The 17930-nt window shown below is 42.9% G+C and overlaps 1 protein-coding gene across 5 annotated transcripts in view; it reads left to right on the plus strand.

Moving 5' to 3' along the window:
• The first annotated feature begins 383 nt into the window (after window positions 1-383).
• The window catches only part of Vps13d (vacuolar protein sorting 13 homolog D), a 242140-nt gene continuing 224593 nt past the window's right edge, over window positions 384-17930 (plus strand). For all 5 annotated transcript variants that reach the window (XM_027947656.2, XM_027947657.2, XM_071617354.1 and 2 more), the window contains exons 1-5: window positions 384-472; window positions 4089-4259; window positions 10278-10355; window positions 11677-11867; window positions 11966-12046. In XM_027947656.2, the coding sequence (XP_027803457.2) occupies window positions 4163-4259; window positions 10278-10355; window positions 11677-11867; window positions 11966-12046 (447 nt within the window). In that variant the 5' untranslated portion in view covers window positions 384-472; window positions 4089-4162. The remainder of the gene's footprint in view (window positions 473-4088; window positions 4260-10277; window positions 10356-11676; window positions 11868-11965; window positions 12047-17930) is intronic.

Genomic DNA, 17930 nt, shown 5'->3' on the forward strand with positions numbered 1-17930 from the left:
AATGAAGTATAACCGAGAAGTTTTTAAGTAGGCGTGGGCTGAATTATAGACCCCTGTAGCTGCTGAGTGGAGATCCCATTGCATGGGCCAGATGAAAGGTCGTTGGTCCCTTTCCTGTGTATGCACGGCGCTGTTGAAGGGTTCCAATACTGTCGGAAGCAGAGTCATTCCGGGCCCTGCCTTTCCCGGAACTCAATTTCCGCGCCTGTAAAACGGGGCCGGCGGGGCTGTTCAGCGTCAGCCCCAGCAAAGCACTGCGAGCCCGCAGGAGCCCGCAGGAGCCCGCAGCCCTGCAGGAGCAGCCGCCAGCGCCAGGGGGCGCCTCCTCGATGGCTCGGCGCTCGGCTGGCCAGGCGCCGGCGCGTCGCCGCTCGATTGGTCGGGTCGAGCGCTGCTGGCCTGCGCCATTGAGGAGTCGCGGAGAGGAAGCGCCGCGCAGAGCCGGGCCGGGCGGGCGCCGGGACACAAACAGGTAGGGGCCGAGCGAGGCCGCGCCGGGCGGCGGGCAGGGCCAGGGTCGCGGGCCGGCATCCACCCGCGGCCGGCGCTCCGGCTCCGCACAGCGCTCGGGGCCCGGGCCAGCCTCGCGGGGTGAGGACTCCGGCCGCCGGCCCTCGGCGCCGCAGCCCGGACCCCGGCGCCCGCTCCCGCCCGGCGGGACCCCACGCCCGAGGCCCCGAGGCGCCGCAGGCCGGGCAGGCTGAGCCCCCGGGCCCGCGGCGCCCGTGTCCCGCGGGGTCCGTCCCCCGCCTCCCGGCGCCCTTCCCGGGTCCCCGCAGCCCGGCGCCCGCGCCCGCGACCGCGGGTGTCACTTCGCGCCTCCACCGAGCCTTGGGCTTCATGTGCGAGCCCCGCCGAGGCCCCGGCCCGGGGCGCCCGTCAGTTCCCCGGAGCGCACTACCCCTCCGCCCACCCTGGGCCCTCGGTGCGGCCTCGGGGCGTCCTGACCCCTGTCCCCGGGGCCGCGCCCCTCCTCCAGGCAGGGGAGCCCGGGGTCATTTCCTCTAGGCTGCATCTGTGAGGTGGGGTCTGTTCCCTGGCTGGAGGCCTGTGGGGCCACCGGCCTGACCCCCGCCCCCGTCCGTCCCCCTGTCTCGGCGCTCCCTGGCGGCAGCAGCGCTCAGCCCCGGCCGCCTCGCGGAGGGACGCCGGTCCGGTTGCTAGTCCTTCCTATTCCCGGGTCTGGTCGCCTCTCAGGGGAGGGGCCTGCCTCAAGGTCATGTCCGGCTGTCTGCCCGCGGGTGGACTGAGCCCCGATCCCCAGTGCCACCTGCCCCATGGGGTAGGGGAAGCCAGGTGGGGGTTAATGCCAGGCAGCTGCCTAGAAGCCCTGGTGGACCAGAGTATAAACACTGTGGGATTCTGGCCAGTCTGACCGCCTTTCCTGAAACTGGATTCCTTAAGGGAATCCTTGAAGTGGCCACAAGCCCGGACTAGATGCTTAGACAAGGCTAATGGATGCTTTCTGGCGTGGGCCTCAGTTTACAGACTAGGGTGTCTTACAGCGTGTCTTTTTAATCTGTGCTTTGCGTTCTTCCTCCAGGGTAAGTAGGGTAGGGCCTGATTTTGTGAACCAAGTGACAGTGGTTTCCTTTTACTTGGAGAGCATTTGGAGTTGGCACTTAGGGAGAGTTGGCATTTAGGGCTGGAATTAATGGCAATAACAACAAAAATAAAGAGTACTCCAACTTTGGCTCCTTGCCCAAATGTATTTGGAGCTCAAATAGTAAGACTAGACAAGTCAGTTTCACTTTTTGTTTTCACAGATTTACCTGTACAAAATTCCAATAGAGAAATGTTAGATTGCTGAACTTTTTTTTTTTTGTGTGGGTACTAGAGTTGAACTAGGGGCACTCAACCACTGAGCCACATCCCCAGCCATTTCTATTTTTTATTTTGACACAGGGTCTTACTAAGTTGCTGAGGGCCTTATTAAGTTGCTGAAGCTGGCTTTGAACTTGTGTGCTCCTGCCTCAGTCATTGAAGCCTCTGGGATTACAGGCATGTGCCACTGTATTCCACCTGCTGAACATTTTTTACTTTTAAAAATTTGTTCTTGGGGCTGGGATTATGGCTCAGCGGTAGAGCGTTCGCCTTGTTAGTGCGAGACCCTGGTTTCCATCCTCAGCACCACATAAAAATAAATAAGTGAAATAAAGTTATTGTGTCTAACTACAACTAAAAAATAAATATTTAAAAAAATTTGTTCTTGTAGACTTTTTCGCTCTTAAGATGGCCTGCATTCTCCCTTGAATGTGTTTCTGCTTTTCTATAAACTTTTCAATAAATTGCTGTGTGCCTCTTAACAAAATAAAAACAAAAAATTTGTTCTTGTAATTCTTTTTTAATACCCAATAATTCCTAGCAGATTGCTAGTTGAACGTAACTGTAACCTTAAAAAGTAACTTTGGAAAGAAATTAGGTAATTGTTTTACCAAATGTTTTTTAAAAAACTTACTATTGAGGACTGGGGTTGTGGCTCAGCAGTAGAGTGCTTTTCTGGCATGTTTGAGTCCCTGGGTTCAATCCTCAGCACCACATATAAGTAAACAAAGTAAAACATCCATTGGCAACTAAAAAATATTTAAAAAAGAGTTAAAAAAAAACCCAACTTATTGTTGACAAACAAAAGTCAGTCTTACTGGGAGTTAAGGGAGTTAAAACTCTTAGGAGGGCTTGTTCTGGGTCTTTGGTGGATGTCAGCCTTTCCCTTGGGGTGAGTGTATCTTCTGGCCCTAGGATGAATCACTAGGGGTGGGGCACAGTGCTTGGAAAGAATCCTGAAAGTAGGCTGGCTCCAAGTGGGATGCATGCTGTAGAGAATATGGAGTGTGATGAGATGGCTGATGACAGCCTGGGGAGTTCAGAGCAAGATTTGCAGCCCATGGTTGTAGATGGGATCTGTGAACTGAGCGATCTGAGAACCCATTTAAACTTTTGTGTCTCAGTCCTCCTGTTAACTTTTTGTATTAAAATCAAGTATATTTGTAATGCTGATAAATACCAGTAATATGCAGTATTACTTCAGTACTGAATCTTGGTACTGTAGCTGCAACCAGAGGATTTCTGGTGTTTGTCATTATTGACTAAGATAATCCATTGTGTCAGCAGCATCTGGTGCCCAGGTACCAGTCAAGCAGTCACAGTGCATTTAAGATTAGTGATAAAGCACTGTCTAATCTCTCCTATTTATATGATTTTTATGAATGATCCTCAAGAATATGTGAGCACAATTTAATTATGGTAGCTTTAACGAGGATCTTTGCAGAATATGAATTTCATTTATACAATCTCCCAGGGCATTTTTCCTTAATCTGGATTAGGGTTTCTCAGCATTGGCTCTGTTGACATTTGGGCTGAATAATTCTTGCTGTGAGGGGTGTTTTTGTGATTGTAGGATGTTTAGCAGCTTTTGTGGTCTCTATCATAGAGACTGGTAGCAGGCCCTGAAGGCATGATAATCAAATATGTCCTCAAGCTTGACATGATGATGCATGCCTGTAATCCTAACTACCTTGGGAGGCTGAGGAAGGAGGATTGCAAGTTTGAGTCCAGCCTTGGCTTTTTTTGCAAAGCCCTAAGCAACTTTGCAAGACCCTGTCTCAAAGTTAAAAACAAAACAAAACAAAACAAAAAAAAAACAAGAAGGGATCTAGCTAGTGGTAAAGCACCCCTGGGTTCAGTTCCCAATAATGAACAAATGAAAAGTCCCTCACATCTTAAGATATTGCCAGATCCCAGCCATATGAGAACCTCTGATTAGGGCAATCTAATTAATCTCAAGGTGGCTCCTCCAAAAGCCAGCAGGTCACTGAGCAGTTACATTGCAAAGATACACAGCTTTGAATTGTGGAAAGTTTAAGTAAATTTACAAGAATGGCTGTCCTTGTGGCTGCATGAGAATGGAACTGGGCTGGCATGACCGCCTGTGCCTGACAGGGAACCTTAGAGCTTTCCCACCTGGTCCCCATCACTTTGAGCTGTGCTTTGCATTCATGCACATTCAGGGAGGTCAAATAAGGAATCAGCTTAGAAAATCATCCATTTTTTTTTTTCCTTTGTTGATTTCCTTTTTTTTTCTTTCACAGATTCTTCCGTAACCATGAGAGAAAGGGAAAGTATGATCCATGATTTTTAAGCACTTTTTCCTGAGGACATAGTCATGTTGGAAGGTCTCGTAGCCTGGGTTCTCAATACCTATTTGGGGAAATATGTCAATAACCTGAACACTGATCAGCTCTCAGTTGCGCTTCTCAAAGGTGAGTACTGTGTTTTTTTTGTTTGGTAAAGTATGGCTTTGCAGATGGCATTTCTGTATATATATATTCCCCCCCCCCCATATATATAGTATTGAGGATAATAAAACCTAATGCTCACATGGCTTTGTACTAAATATGTGTAAAAGAGAATACATTCTCCCATGTGATTGATGACTATTATGGGGTAACTTAAGTATGCTGTATTGATGCAGTTTTAGGGCATTTTTTGAGGGGAGGGGGTAATGGGGATTGAACTCAGGAGCACTTGACTACTGAGCCACATCCCCAGCCCTATCTTATATTTTATTTAGAGACAGGGTCTCAGTGAGTTGCTTAGCATCTTTCTTTAGCCAAGGCTGGCTTTGAACTCGTGATCCTCCTACCTCAGTCCCCCAAGCTGCTGGGATTACGGGCGTGCACCCCAATTAGGGTTTAGGGTTTCATTAAAATTTTTAAAAGACAAACTATACTACTAGTGACTGAGCTTCACTCCGTTATATTTTTAGCTTTGTGAGGCTACAAGTAGTGATAGTGGCATTGATTTTGGCTTTAAGTACAGTTTTGTCACTTCTAAGCTAAATGAACAATAACTAATATTGAAATAGCTAATAATGAAATTCTGTGCCTTAGTTTCTTGAGAAAAGAAGATGATATACCTCCACAAGGTTGCTCTAAGGATCAGTGAAGTAAGACTGAAATATTTTGGACTCCTGCTATGTAGCAGACACCTACTAGAAGTGTCAGAATATGCTACTGTGAGACTCGCCTTGCTTAGTAGCCTGGCACCTAAAGCTTGAGGCATTTTAGTCTTTACTGGCCTATATTAGTAAATGCAGTCTTGTCATTTGGTGTGGGGAATTAGAAAGCAGCATTTCCCTCTTTTCATTGTTTTAATTTAAATTCTCTTTGCCCAACTTGAGATGGAACCCTTTAATATATGTAGAGAAAGAAGGTAAAGTCAGTCTGCAAGGATGCAGAATCAGAGAAGGTGGAAAGGTCTTAAACAGCAATGGAGACCCAGCTTCCTGGGGGTTTGTTTTGGCCAGTGGACGAGGACAGGTTAGTAGAGATAGCAGAGACAGGTCTTTGCAGAGTCTGAGAGGATATCAATGCTTCCCCTGTTCCAAAAAAGTGTTGCTTTCCAAGAATTGTTATTATTATTTTTGGTATTAGGCACTAATCTCAGGTTTGCTTTACCACTGAGTTATATCCCAGTCCTTTTTAAAATTTTTATTTTGAGACAGGGTCTTGCTAAATTGCTGGGGCCTCATTGAGTTGCTAAGGCTGGCCTTGAACTTGTGGTCCTCCTGCCTCAGCTTCCTGAGTGGCTGGGATTACAGATGTGTTCCATCATGCCTGACACTTTCCAAGAATTTCTGATCCTTTTAGTCCAAGCATATGATGTGGCAGAAGACTGTGGGAGCTATCACATTTGTTCCTCCCCACATCTCTTCTTCATTGGAAACAGAAGTGGATTTCTCCCTGTTCTCCTGTCCTTAGAAGGAAGCTGCCAAGAGGAAAGTGAGGATGATTTAAAGGGCAGTATAGTGTCAGGTGCAGTGTCAGGTACACCTCTTGAGTCACTTACTGAAGTTTGCAGAAACACTGTGAAGCTAACTAAGTTGTATGAGGTACAGGTAAGAGACCTAGAAAGAGAACTGCAGACCAATAAAAGAGCTGATTTTCTCGGGGCTGGGGTGTGGCTCAGAGGAAGAGCGCTCGCCTAGCATATGTAAGGCACTGGGTTTGATCCTCAGCACCACATAAATATAAAATAAAGATATTGTGTCCACCTATAACTAAAAAAATAAATATTAAAAAAAAAAGAGCTGGTTTTCTTGAGGGATGTGGTAAGAGTGTTTTTGCTGAAGGAATTAACAACTAGAAGCTTAAACGGGGTCTGATTTGTCCCACCCAGAATCAATGTTCAGGACAGATTAGTAATCTTGGCATCTTTAGATAGAACATATCTGTATGCATGGTTCTGGTACCTTAAGCTGCTTTTCTATTCTTATTTCCTTTTTTAAAAATACTATTCTTGGGGCTGGAGTTGTGGCTCAGTGGTAGAACACTTGCCTAGCATGTGTGAGGCACTGGGTTTGATTCTCAGCATTGCATTTAAATAAATAAATAAAGAAAATATCCATCAACAACTAATAAAATATTTAAGTTAGCCAATCCCAAATGCCAAATGTTTTCTTTGATATGAGGAGGGTGATTCATAGTGGGGTAGGGAGGGGGAGTGTGGGAGGAATAGATGAACTCTAGATAGGGCAGAGGGGTTGGAGGGGAAGGTAGGGGGCATGAGGTTAGAAATGATGGTGGAACATGATGATCATTATTATCCAAAGTACGTGTATGAAGACACAAATTGGTGTGAATATACTTTGTATACAACCAGAGATATAAAAAATTGTGCTCTATATGTGTAATAACAATTATAATGCATTCCACTGTCATATATAAATAAAGAAATATATATTAAAAAATATTATTCTTGGGCTGGGGGTCTAGTTTGGTGGTGGAGTGCTTACCTACTGTGCATGAGGCCCTTGGTTCTGTCCTAAGAACCACTGAAGGACATATGGAGACAGCCCTTGTATTAAGAGGTCATTCATGGGGCTGAGACTGGAGCTCAGTGGTAGAGCACTTGCCTATGTGTGAGGCACTGAGTTCAATGCTTGGCACCACATAAAAATGAATAAATAAAATAAAGGTATAAGAAAATATTGTATCTGTTTAAAAAAAAAAAAAGAGTTCCCTTGTTCACTCATTCATCAGACATTAAGTGAGCACCTGCCATGGGCAAGGCTCTGGGCTGTGGACTGATATGAAAAAGGGATCCTGAGAGCTCAGGCTCAGGCTCCAAACTTTGGTTTCACCCATGTACAAGCTGTCTCTGACTGTGAGCAGGGTCCAGAGGCCCCTCTTCCCCCACTCCCCTGCCACCTGAGGTCAGGCAGATCTCTATGAACTCTGGTGGTACCACTTCCAGATCTGAGATTTCTAAGCAAATTGCTTGTCCTTTAAGCCTCATTTTTCTCACCTCAAAAATTGGAAAACTAATTTAGGTTGAACATCTGTAATCTGAAATGTTCCAAAATTCAAAATGCTGTGAAATCTAGAACATTTTTAGTGCTGATATGATGCTCAAAAAGTTTCTGATTTCAGAGCATTTTGGAGTAAAGTCTCTGCAAATATTCCAGAATCCAAAAGACTCTGAAATCTGAAACACTTCTGGTCTGAGCATTATGGGTAAGGGATATTCAATTCACAGTATTTCCTTGCATTATTACGAAGATTAAATAAGATGATGCAAGGGCTTGAGGTGTAGCTCAGTGGTAGAGTGCTTGCCTAGTATGCGTGAGGCACTGGTTCCATCCCCAGCACTGCAGGGGGGGAAAATGAGGGAGATAATGTGAATGAAGTGCTTGGCATGTAGTATGATCTCACTCGCTTGTAGGTGCTATTATGATGATGCTCCCCCTCCACCTCTGTAGTCCTTGTTCTCAGAGAGGTGCTAGCCTGGTGTGGAGGAAGATCATACAGCACTGCAGGGCGGTCTGTGTTCACTGTCTTACTAGAGGTGGAGGCACACCGCAGTGGAGCTGAGCAGGGGTGCTTTTCATGCAGTCTGTAGGACTGTGGATTAGCTTTTGGGTGGACTTAATAGTATTTTGATGGGTGGCCACGGGTAGTCACCTCTCTCCAGCTAGAGTGAAGCCTGTGAGCAAGGGCTGAAAACTTCCAGGAAGAGGCTGCCAGCGTCAGGGGAGGGGTCTGAACTTTGGTCTGTGGGCATATCTTCAAATTGGTAACCCTCAACTTCAATTTCCTCTTTTTTTTTTTTTTTCTTTTTATAAGCTCTGGGCCTCTGACTGACCCTTTAAATAATTGGGAACAAAGGAAAGCAATCCAGGAATCAATAGAGATTGCTGAAAAATGTCCAACCTCTAAATTCATCCCAGTTTCAGGGAATAGATTTCTTGCTAATCTGATTTTGAGATTTTTTTTTTTTTGTGTGTGTGTGTGTGTGTGTGTGTGCGCGCGCGCGCGCGGGGCATTGAACCCAGGGCTTTGAGCATGCTAAGCAAGCATGAGGAATTTTGGGATAAGACATCCATCATCCATGAACATGCCTGTAAATTGTCTGCCTGGAAATAAGTGAACAGCTTTATAATTTTTTTTTTTTTTTTTTTTTGGTATCAGGGATTGAACCCAGGGGTGCTTAACCACTGAGCCATATCCCCAGTTCTTTTTATTATTTTTATTTTGAGGCAGGGTCTTGCTAAGTTGCTGAAACTGGCCTTGAACTTGTGGTGGTCCTGCCTCAGTTGCTGAGATTACAGGCGGCACTGCTGTGATCTCCTTACCTGTTTTTGAAAGTACAGATCTCAGTCAGATTTGAGTGGCTCAGAAATTGTCTTGTATTGTTCAGTTTTGTAAAATCATGGTTCCTTCCCCAGAGGTTTGGGGCTGAGGATCCTACTTTCTCTCCTTATGTTCCCGGTGGCCAGCACAGGGCCAAGTACAGAGTAGGGCTCAGTATGTGTGAATGAACGGAAGGCTCCCATGGCTGGGAGAGTGTGTTAGTTGGCTTTCCGTTACTGTGACGAAATACCTGAGCTAATCAACTTAAAAGAAGGAGAGGTTTATTTGGCTCACGGTTTCAGAGGTTTCAGTCCATGGTTGCTTGGCCTTATTGCCTCTGGGCCTGTGGCCAGGTCGCAGGAGCACCCTTTGGTGGGGAGTACTGTTTACCTCATGGCAGCTGGAAAAAAAAAACAGGAAGGGGCCCGGCACCAATATTCCCTCAAGGTCATGCCCCCAATGACTTAACTTCTAGTTAGGGCCCGCCACTTAAGGTTCCATCACCTTCCAATTGCCCCAGTGGCCGGGGACCAAGCCTTTAGCACATGGGCCTTTGGAGGACATTTCAGACTCAAACTATCGCAGAGCATGAGATCTATCTGCTTTCTGGTCTGTGAACTTCTGGGTTTAAGCCATCATGAAGCAGGGACTGAGGAGGCCCTTCAGTGGTTCCTGGTCTTCCTTTGCTTTCTGGCCAAGTGCCCATCCACCTGCAGGTGGTGGTGCAGAGGGTGAGCTCACGGAAGAGGCCTTTCCAGAAGACAGTGAGGACTTCCTTTGATGACCAGTTTCATTGAGCTAATCCATGAGCTTGTGAACATTTTGTGCACTGCGCTTATTTTGGGGGAGAGGGACGAAGGTGGGGACAGCTTGTTAAGATGGCAGATTTCTGGGGCTGGGGCTCAGTGGTATAGTGCTCACCTAGCACGTGTGAAGCCCTGGGTTCGATCCTCAGCACCACATATAAATGAATTAATTAAATAAAGATTAAAAAAAAAAAGGCAGATTCCTGTGTTTCAGTCTCACAGGTTCTGATCTGGTAGGTGTGGGGATGGGGCCCAGGAGCCTACCTTTTATCCTAGGGAGTTGGATATTGATGGTCCTGTGGGAAGTATTAGCCTAAGTTGGGGTCTGCACATAGGCCAGCGGGCCAGATCTGACCTGCTGGCTCAGGATGGCTTTGATGTTTTTTAAGCCTTGTTGAAAAAATAAATAAACAAAACTGGGTACAGTATGTGTGCTGTAGTCCCAGCTATGGGGAGACTGAGGCAGGAAGATGGCTTAAGACTAAGAATTTAAGGCCATCCTGGACAATAATAGTGAGACCCTCGCCCCCACAACAACAGAAAACCAATACATAAGTAAAAGGAGAATATGTAACGTATAGAAAGCCTAAGCTATTTACTGTCTGGCCTGTTATGGAAGAAGTTAGAGCTTTGCCTGAACTCTCCAAGGCTGTTAAGCCTCTAGCTGTCATGTACATGTCAGAATGGGTGATCAGGAAATTTGTATTACAGTAAAACATATGGGTAGCTGGTAGCATGGCCCTGTTCTAGGTGTAAAACTTTCCCTTTAACCTTCAGTGCTTTGCACATAGTAGGCACCTAGTATTTTTGTTGGATGAATGGTTTATGTTTCTACTTTCAGGTGCTGTTGAATTAGAAAACCTGCCCTTAAAGAAGGATGCCTTGAAAGAACTGGAATTGCCCTTTGAAGTCAAAGCTGGTATGTGGAAGTAAAGAGAGGGAGCAAGTTTTGGATCTCAGATTATTTGGAAATGAAAACTAAGAGCCTTGGAGTTTGTCTATTTGAGGAAAAGGAAGGATAGGAAGTGTGAGTTGAACTCAGTCTTGGAGCCTGGTCTCTGAGCCACTGTGTCAGCATTTCCTGGGGCTGGCAGTGGGGAGATCAGGTGATCCCCAGGCCCACAGAGTCAGAATAGCCCACATGTCTAATAAGCACCCCAAGTGGTTCTGATGTTTACTAAGGTGTGAGAACCTCTGTTCCAGATACAGAGGGTTCTTACAGAGGATTCATGATAGATGTTACTGAGAGGTTTTTGAATAAGAGGTGGGCTCTGGAATACTATGCTTAAATTTAATTTTGTATTTGCCATTTTTGGCTTTGTAACCTGGGACATATAAAATTGTATAAAAGTCATCATAAATATTGAAGATAAGGTAATAGGGTTGGGAGGTAGTTTAGTAGTAGAGCATGTGCAAGGCTCTGGGTTCATCCCCAGAACTCTAAAAAAGAAAGGAAGAAGAAAAATGTCAATGTCAAGGCCATTCTCTTATCTTAATCTGACAGGTAGCTTCTTCTTGAGTTCTGTATCTCAGAGGGTAATGATCACACTGATACTGTTTGCTGCTTTCAGAGGCACAGTTGTAGGTGGGCTGTGGGGTCCTCGAGAGAGCCTCTAGTACATGCAGAGGCTCTGTGATTCTTGCAGCCAGGGCTCTGGACTTAAAGAAAGCTTATATTCTGAGAGACTTGGCTAGAAATGGAAGGACTTGGGAAACAAGTATCACGAGTTTGTCAGGCCATTTAACTTTCTCTTCAGCTGTGGTTCTCAGAGTTCTTTATTACAGTGGCCATACAGGGCTGGCTATCTGTGTTTCAGTTAGTGATGGCTCTGTCAAGGTTGGAAAGAGTGTAGGTCTGATAACTTCCAAGGAGTAGTTATCAACCAACTGGTTCATAATTAACAAGAAATGAGTTTTGTGTCCAGGGCTTATGTGTGTGCAGTGGTAAGAGACACCCCAAGAAAGTTTAAAGGGGGTCCAGCTAGGGAGAGTTTCCAGAGGAGGGAGGCTGCCTTTGGTGTGGTGTCTCGCTGAGCTTTTTCCAGCTTGCTGCATTTTGCCTGGCTGTCACAGAGCTCAACTTGTTTCACATGTGGAAGAATCTGCTGCATAATTTTTTAAATTAAAAAATAAATGGCGAAAGTAATCATGCCCTGTACAGGGAACTAGAAAAAGTCTGAGAAACGGCAAGAATTAAAATTGTGCACAGGCATTTAATGAGTCTTTCCTTCTGCTCCCAGGCTTCATTGGAAAAGTGACTCTTCAGATCCCCTTTTACCGCCCACATGTGGACCCCTGGGTGATTTCTATCTCCAGCCTCCACTTAATTGGAGCCCCTGAGAAAATCCAGGACTTCAACGATGAAAAGGAGAAGCTGTTGGAAAGGGAACGCAAGAAAGCGCTCCTTCAAGCCCTGGAGGAGAAGTGGAAGGCAAGGCAGAGAGTGCTTTGGCTGCAGAGACATTTGTGGGGACACTCCCGAGATGAGCAAGCACTAGACTCTACTAACACTGGTTCTTTCCCTTGCAGAATGAGCGCCAGCAGAAAGGGGAATCCTACTGGTATTCAGTTACTGCCTCAGTTGTTACGAGAATTGTGGAGAACATCGAAGTAAGTCACATTGACTTTTTATAAGAGTAAACATGAAAGGGATCTCTCAGGCTTAAATGTGTTTCACTTCTTGGTTGCTTGTTTCTTGTGGGTTTTACCAATGCAGGGTGTGTGGAGGGTTGGCTGCTCAGGTGTGCCCGTTTGCAGGCTGGGCCAAAAGGAAAACCTGAAAAGCAGGCCTGTGCTGTGTGCCAGACGTGGGCTTTTCTTCTTCAGCTGCTGCGAGTAGGAGTTCTCATTTAACTTCCATTTCCCTTACTGCACTTTCTTTTTGAGTGTTGGAATCCCACTTGCTAAAGAATGCATATCCTCAGAAGCCAGGCTGCTGATGCCTTGATTACTCTGTGGTTTCAGGGCAAATCACACTCTGATCTCAAGTTCCTTCATCTGTGAAATGAGAGAGCTTGATACCTGGTGTCTAGTAGATTATATAGCAAATTGTGAGCGGCCCATGAAGGTAGTTAACCTCTCATGCATCTACCTGATGGCAGTTTGATGAGTTACAGTGCTAGGGTGATTGGTCATGTTTTCTACTATAGTTACATTTTTTTTTTTTTTTTTTTTTAAAGAGAGGGCGGGGGGAGAGAGAGAGAGAGAGAGAGAGAATTTTTTTTTTTTTTAATATTTATTTTATAGTTTTCGGCGGACACAACATCTTTGTTTGTATGTGGTGCTGAGGATCGAACCCGGGCTGCACGCATGCCAGGCGAGCGCGCTACTGCTTGAGCCACATCCCCAGCCCTATAGTTACAGTTTTGTTTTGTCTTCAAAACTAAATCAGGGTCCTTGCTGATTTTCGTGAATATCATGAAAGTTAGCCCATACTTATGACCACCAGGGTTTTCTTGAAATGCCAAGGTGACCCAAGCCAAATGTCATGCTCCCCACAAAAAACAGAGTCTGGGTAGTTGGTTTCCTAACTTTCCTACTTTGACAAAAAGATTGGTATGCTTGAAGTGACTACTTTGAATTCTGTTTCAGGCAGTTATTTAATATTTATTTTAGCTGTCATTGATTTTTTTTTTTTTTTTTTTTTTGGTACCAGGGATTGAACTCAGGGGCAGTTAACCACTGACTCATATCCCCAGCCCTTTTTTGTATTTTATTTAGAGACAGGGTCTCATTGAGTTGCTTAGGGCTTCTCTAAGTTGCTGAGGCCGACTTTGAACTCGTGATCCTCCTGTCTCACCTTTCTGAGCCACTGGGATTACAGGTGTGTGCCACTTCGCCTGGCTTGTCATTGATTTTTAAAAACTGAATACTTGTTATTTTTGTTTTAGTTTAATTTTAATAACAGCTTTATTTAGATATCGTTCATACACCAGAAAATGGTTTAGTTTTTTTAGAATATTTACGGTGTGCATTGATCACTGCTATGTAGTTTTAGAACATTTTCATGATCCCCAGAGAGTCTCACGTTGAATTGGTACTCCTTACCAGTTCCTTTCTGCTTTCCTTAGCAACCACTAATCTACTTTCTCTATGGAGTTGCCTCTTGCGGACATTTCATATAAAGAATTTCAAGTCATATTGAGTTGATAAATTTATGAGTCTTTGTAGGGGAATGACAGGGAATGTGAGTGGTGGGAACAGGAGGTAAGGGAATAATTCTATAAACTGGGCCCCCTCTGCTGACCCCCACATACTTTAAAAACTTTTTTTATAGCCTTTCCTTTAGGTACCTTTTATAACTTATTGGAACCTTTACTTTGTTATGTATTCTATCCCTTTTTATTTTGAAATCACAGTAATGTTTACAACAAAAAATCTTATCTTTGGGCATAAGTTGCTTAGCGCCTCGCTGTTGCTGAGATGGGCTTTGAACTTGTGATCCTACTGCCTTAGACTCCTGAGCTGCTGGGATTACAGGCATGCACCACTGTGCCCAGCTAAAATGTTTTATTTTTTAAGCTAATCTTTGCCTCTTTTAAAAATATCATTCTACAAATTTCTCATTTCCTGAGTATATCTGAATATCAGTAAACATAACACATTACATCTGAAACTTGAATGAAATAGGCTAAGAAAGCTCTCAATTCCTTTTTGTGGAAAAAGTGGCAAAATGTTTTCATATTCCACATCGTCAACCTTCGAACAAATGTGACTTTCCTTATAACCTTCGAAAAATATATTTAAATTTCATCCCAGTGTAAAGAATGACATAAAATCTTTATCACTTATTGATGGCAGGTTACTTTTATCCAGTTACAAAACATTAAGTGACATAAGTAAATCCCCAACTAAATTTGTTATTTTTATATAAATCTGAAAGAGCTACTGTTACTAACAGTTTCAGTTTGGAGAACACCAGCTTGGTAAAATGCTAAGTTGCTTAGGGCCTCGCTAAGATGCTGAGGCTGGCTTTGAACTCGTGATCTTCCTGCCTCAACCTCCCGGGCCACTGAGATTATAGGCATGTGCCACTGCACCCAACATCAGATGTAATCTTGTCCTCCAATTATACAAATCTTTTAAAATATAAAGCTTAGAACAGCAACTTAGTGAGACCCTGCCTCTAAATAAAATATAAAAAGAGACTAGGGATGTGGCTCAGTATAAGCATCTCTGGGTTCAACCCCCAGTACCAAAACAAAAACAAAACAACAACAAAAAACCTAGTATACAAAAAAAAAAAACAGTATAATTAGTGTTATAGTGACATAGCCCTCCTTAACGTTAGCTTAGTTTTAACTTTTAAAGAATCCATAGTATAGGATAGCTGTCATCACAGTTGTGCATAGGTTAGCAGCATTGACAAAAATTAAAGAATAGCTTTATCTATTATAAGTTCAGGAAACAGTGTTAATTATCAGAAGCAGGCTCACTATCTGATGTATAAATGTGTCATTGACATAAAACACTTATGTAGTCAAAGCAAATCGATGTAAGCCAGGTTTTTAAATGGTGGTGTGGCCCTTTTTATGTCAGATACATGTATGAAAAAGAGCATTTATTGGTTACCTTGCCTGTATCAGACCTACATAGCTTTCATATTTTTACATAACACTTGGACAAAATTTGGACAAACACATTTAGTTCTCAGATGTATACATATCTTTAGTCTCACAGTTTTAGAGTGTTAATTATAGTGTAATAACCTCAAATAAGGGTTAATTATTTAACTAGAATTATAAAACAATCATTTAAAAGACTTTAAAATGGTATGAACCCTAATTCCTTTAAAGTTTAGTTTCCCTAATAGACCCAAGAAATTATCTTGACAAATAAGAGCAGATCAATGTTTTAAGAAAACCTTTCTGTTTTAACACATAGAGAATTAGATTGTGGTTTTGTATCAGTACACTGAAAATTTGACTTTAGGAAAAACCCTTACATATCTTTAATTGACTGTACTAATTATAGCCAACTTAATTACATACACAAACTCTTTTAAGATTTATCTTCCACAAACCTTGTGTAACTTACTTAGATACTCTGCAACTTCTTTACATCTGTAGTTTTGTCCTCTCTTTTTTGTCTTGGAATTTAAGACAAAAATCTTATTCTAATCTTTTTTCATCTAAAAACATTTTCTTTTCCTTACCAAGTATATTTTTGTACCTATAGCTTTCTTATATCTCTTTCCTAGTTGCTGACTGTTTTTAAGTGTACATTTTGAAAAAAATCCTTATGAAATTGCTAAATTTAGACAAATTCTCTTTAATTAGATGAAATACATTTTTCCAATTCAAGCACAGATTAAATCCTTTGTATTTTTTGCATATAGAATTACATTGTTAATTAGAATTTTAGCTCTTAGTAACCTTGCTTTTAGTGAAGACCCAGAAACAGTAATCTTAAACTGTTTTTCCATTTATCAACTGTTTGTAAAAACATATGTTGTTTCACAGAATTTAAGAAGGCAAGAATACTTTATTTTATATTTAGCAGTTGATGTTTTAGAATCTTAACTTTGCAAATTAATCAGATATCTCCTCTAATATGTAAAGATCAGTCCCATTTATGTTAAATCTAATTTGCCAATTTTTAACTCTTCACCTTAGATTACCCATGAAAGCTAATATTTCAGTCTAGTTAACATTGTAAGCTATTTTCTTCCTGCCAAAGAAAAATGCTAAAAACAATGGATATTTCATTTCACATTTCAAACATTTTTTAACCGACCAATGCTCTATTGATTGCCCAACTCCTAGGGAAATGTATGGATTAGTAATTATAAAGACATCTTTATTTTATTTTTTCCAATCAATTTAAATTGATCATTTTGTTTATTTGTTACTTGATTTAAAAGGCATCTGGATCCATTTCTTTCTTTCTTTTTGTTTTTTAAATATTTATTTTTTAGGTGTAGATGGACACAACACAATGCCTTTATTTTTATGTGGTGCTGAGAATTGAACCTTGACCCCGCCCGTGCTAGGCAAGCACTCTACCATTGAGCCACAATCCCAGCCCTGGATCCATTTCTTTTAAATTTAATTTTATGAGTTCTCATTTATCTATAAGCCAATTTTGGTACCATGTAAACACTATGTAGACACAATATACAATATGCAGGAGTGCATAAGTACACATAAAAAAGAGGAAATAAAGATTTATTTTATTTTACTTTTTAGTGGTGTTGAGGAATGAAGCCAGGGCCTCATGTATGCTAAGCAAACATTCTGCCATTGAGCTATATCCTGAGCCAAAGTGTTTTTTTTTAATATCTTTAGTTTATTTATTTTTATGTGTACTGAGGATTGAACCCAGTGCCTCACATGTGCTAGGCAAGTGCTCTGTCACTGAGCTACAGCCCCAGCCCCGGAAATAAAGATTTTGTAATTGTTTTTTTTTTTTTTTTTAAAAAACCAGAGACAGAAAGCTACAGATGTTTCTTATGCAGACTGTCAAATTTCACCCTTTAGAAGTTACAACAGATCCTGTCCCAGATGCCCTTTATGTGAGTGAGCAGTGGATTATAGACTGGAGACCTGGGACAGGCCTGAACAGTGGGGAGGGCTGAGCCAGTTTCTCCCAATCCTGTCTAGACACTGAATCAGCCACTTGTCCATCCATGAGGTAGAGCCACTTCATTCGTCACCATTGTTTATCATCATTTTTAGAACCTTCAAAGAGAATGCTCTTGTTCCATTTCCAGTGTATTTGAGAGTTAACCCTTGAATAATTGGCCCCTGAATAAAGACAGGATAAACCAGAAGGCTATAAAACAAAACAAACAAACAAAAGACTAGTTAGATAAAACCTCACGACTAATTGGAACAAAAAATATATTAATTTATATAGGACCAAAGGTGAATTCAGTAGAAAAAACATGAGCTTAATAACGAGATTTTCAAAAAAGGATAGGAAAGGGCTGGGGACATAGCTCAGTTGGTAGAGTGCTTGCCCTTCATGCACAGGGCCCTGGGCTCAATCCCCAGCACTACCAAAAAAAAAGGGACACGGCTGTAATTACTCCAGTACAGGAACACATCAGATTAGAGTCAGCCCAGATACTTAATATGTCAGCCCATAAGATTTGGGGAGAGGGTGGACTTCTGGAAGATTCTTGAGAAAAAGAAAACATACACATGGGATCTTTCCACTTTCTTTCCCTGTGCAGTTGTTCCCCATCTGGAGCGAAGAGAAAAACTTTGTGGGAAGTGGGGTGTCCCCTGACATTCCCTGGCTTATAGGTGCAGATGTCTTAAGCATCCTTAAAAAGGTCTGGCTCCTGGTGCAGCTGGCCTTTCCAGTTCCCGTTCGCTCTGTCTCCCTCTTTCTCTAGCATTTTGTGAGGAACTTAGCAGAATCCCAGAGTATAAGCAAAAATACAACAGGGCTGGTGATGTAGCTCAGGTGATAGAGTGCTTGCCACGCGTGCACAAGGCCTGGGCTCAATCCACAGTAACACACACACACACACACACAAAAAAAAAAA

Source organism: Marmota flaviventris, chromosome 10 (genome assembly GCF_047511675.1).
Source record: "Marmota flaviventris isolate mMarFla1 chromosome 10, mMarFla1.hap1, whole genome shotgun sequence".
NCBI classification, from domain to species: domain Eukaryota; kingdom Metazoa; phylum Chordata; class Mammalia; order Rodentia; family Sciuridae; genus Marmota; species Marmota flaviventris.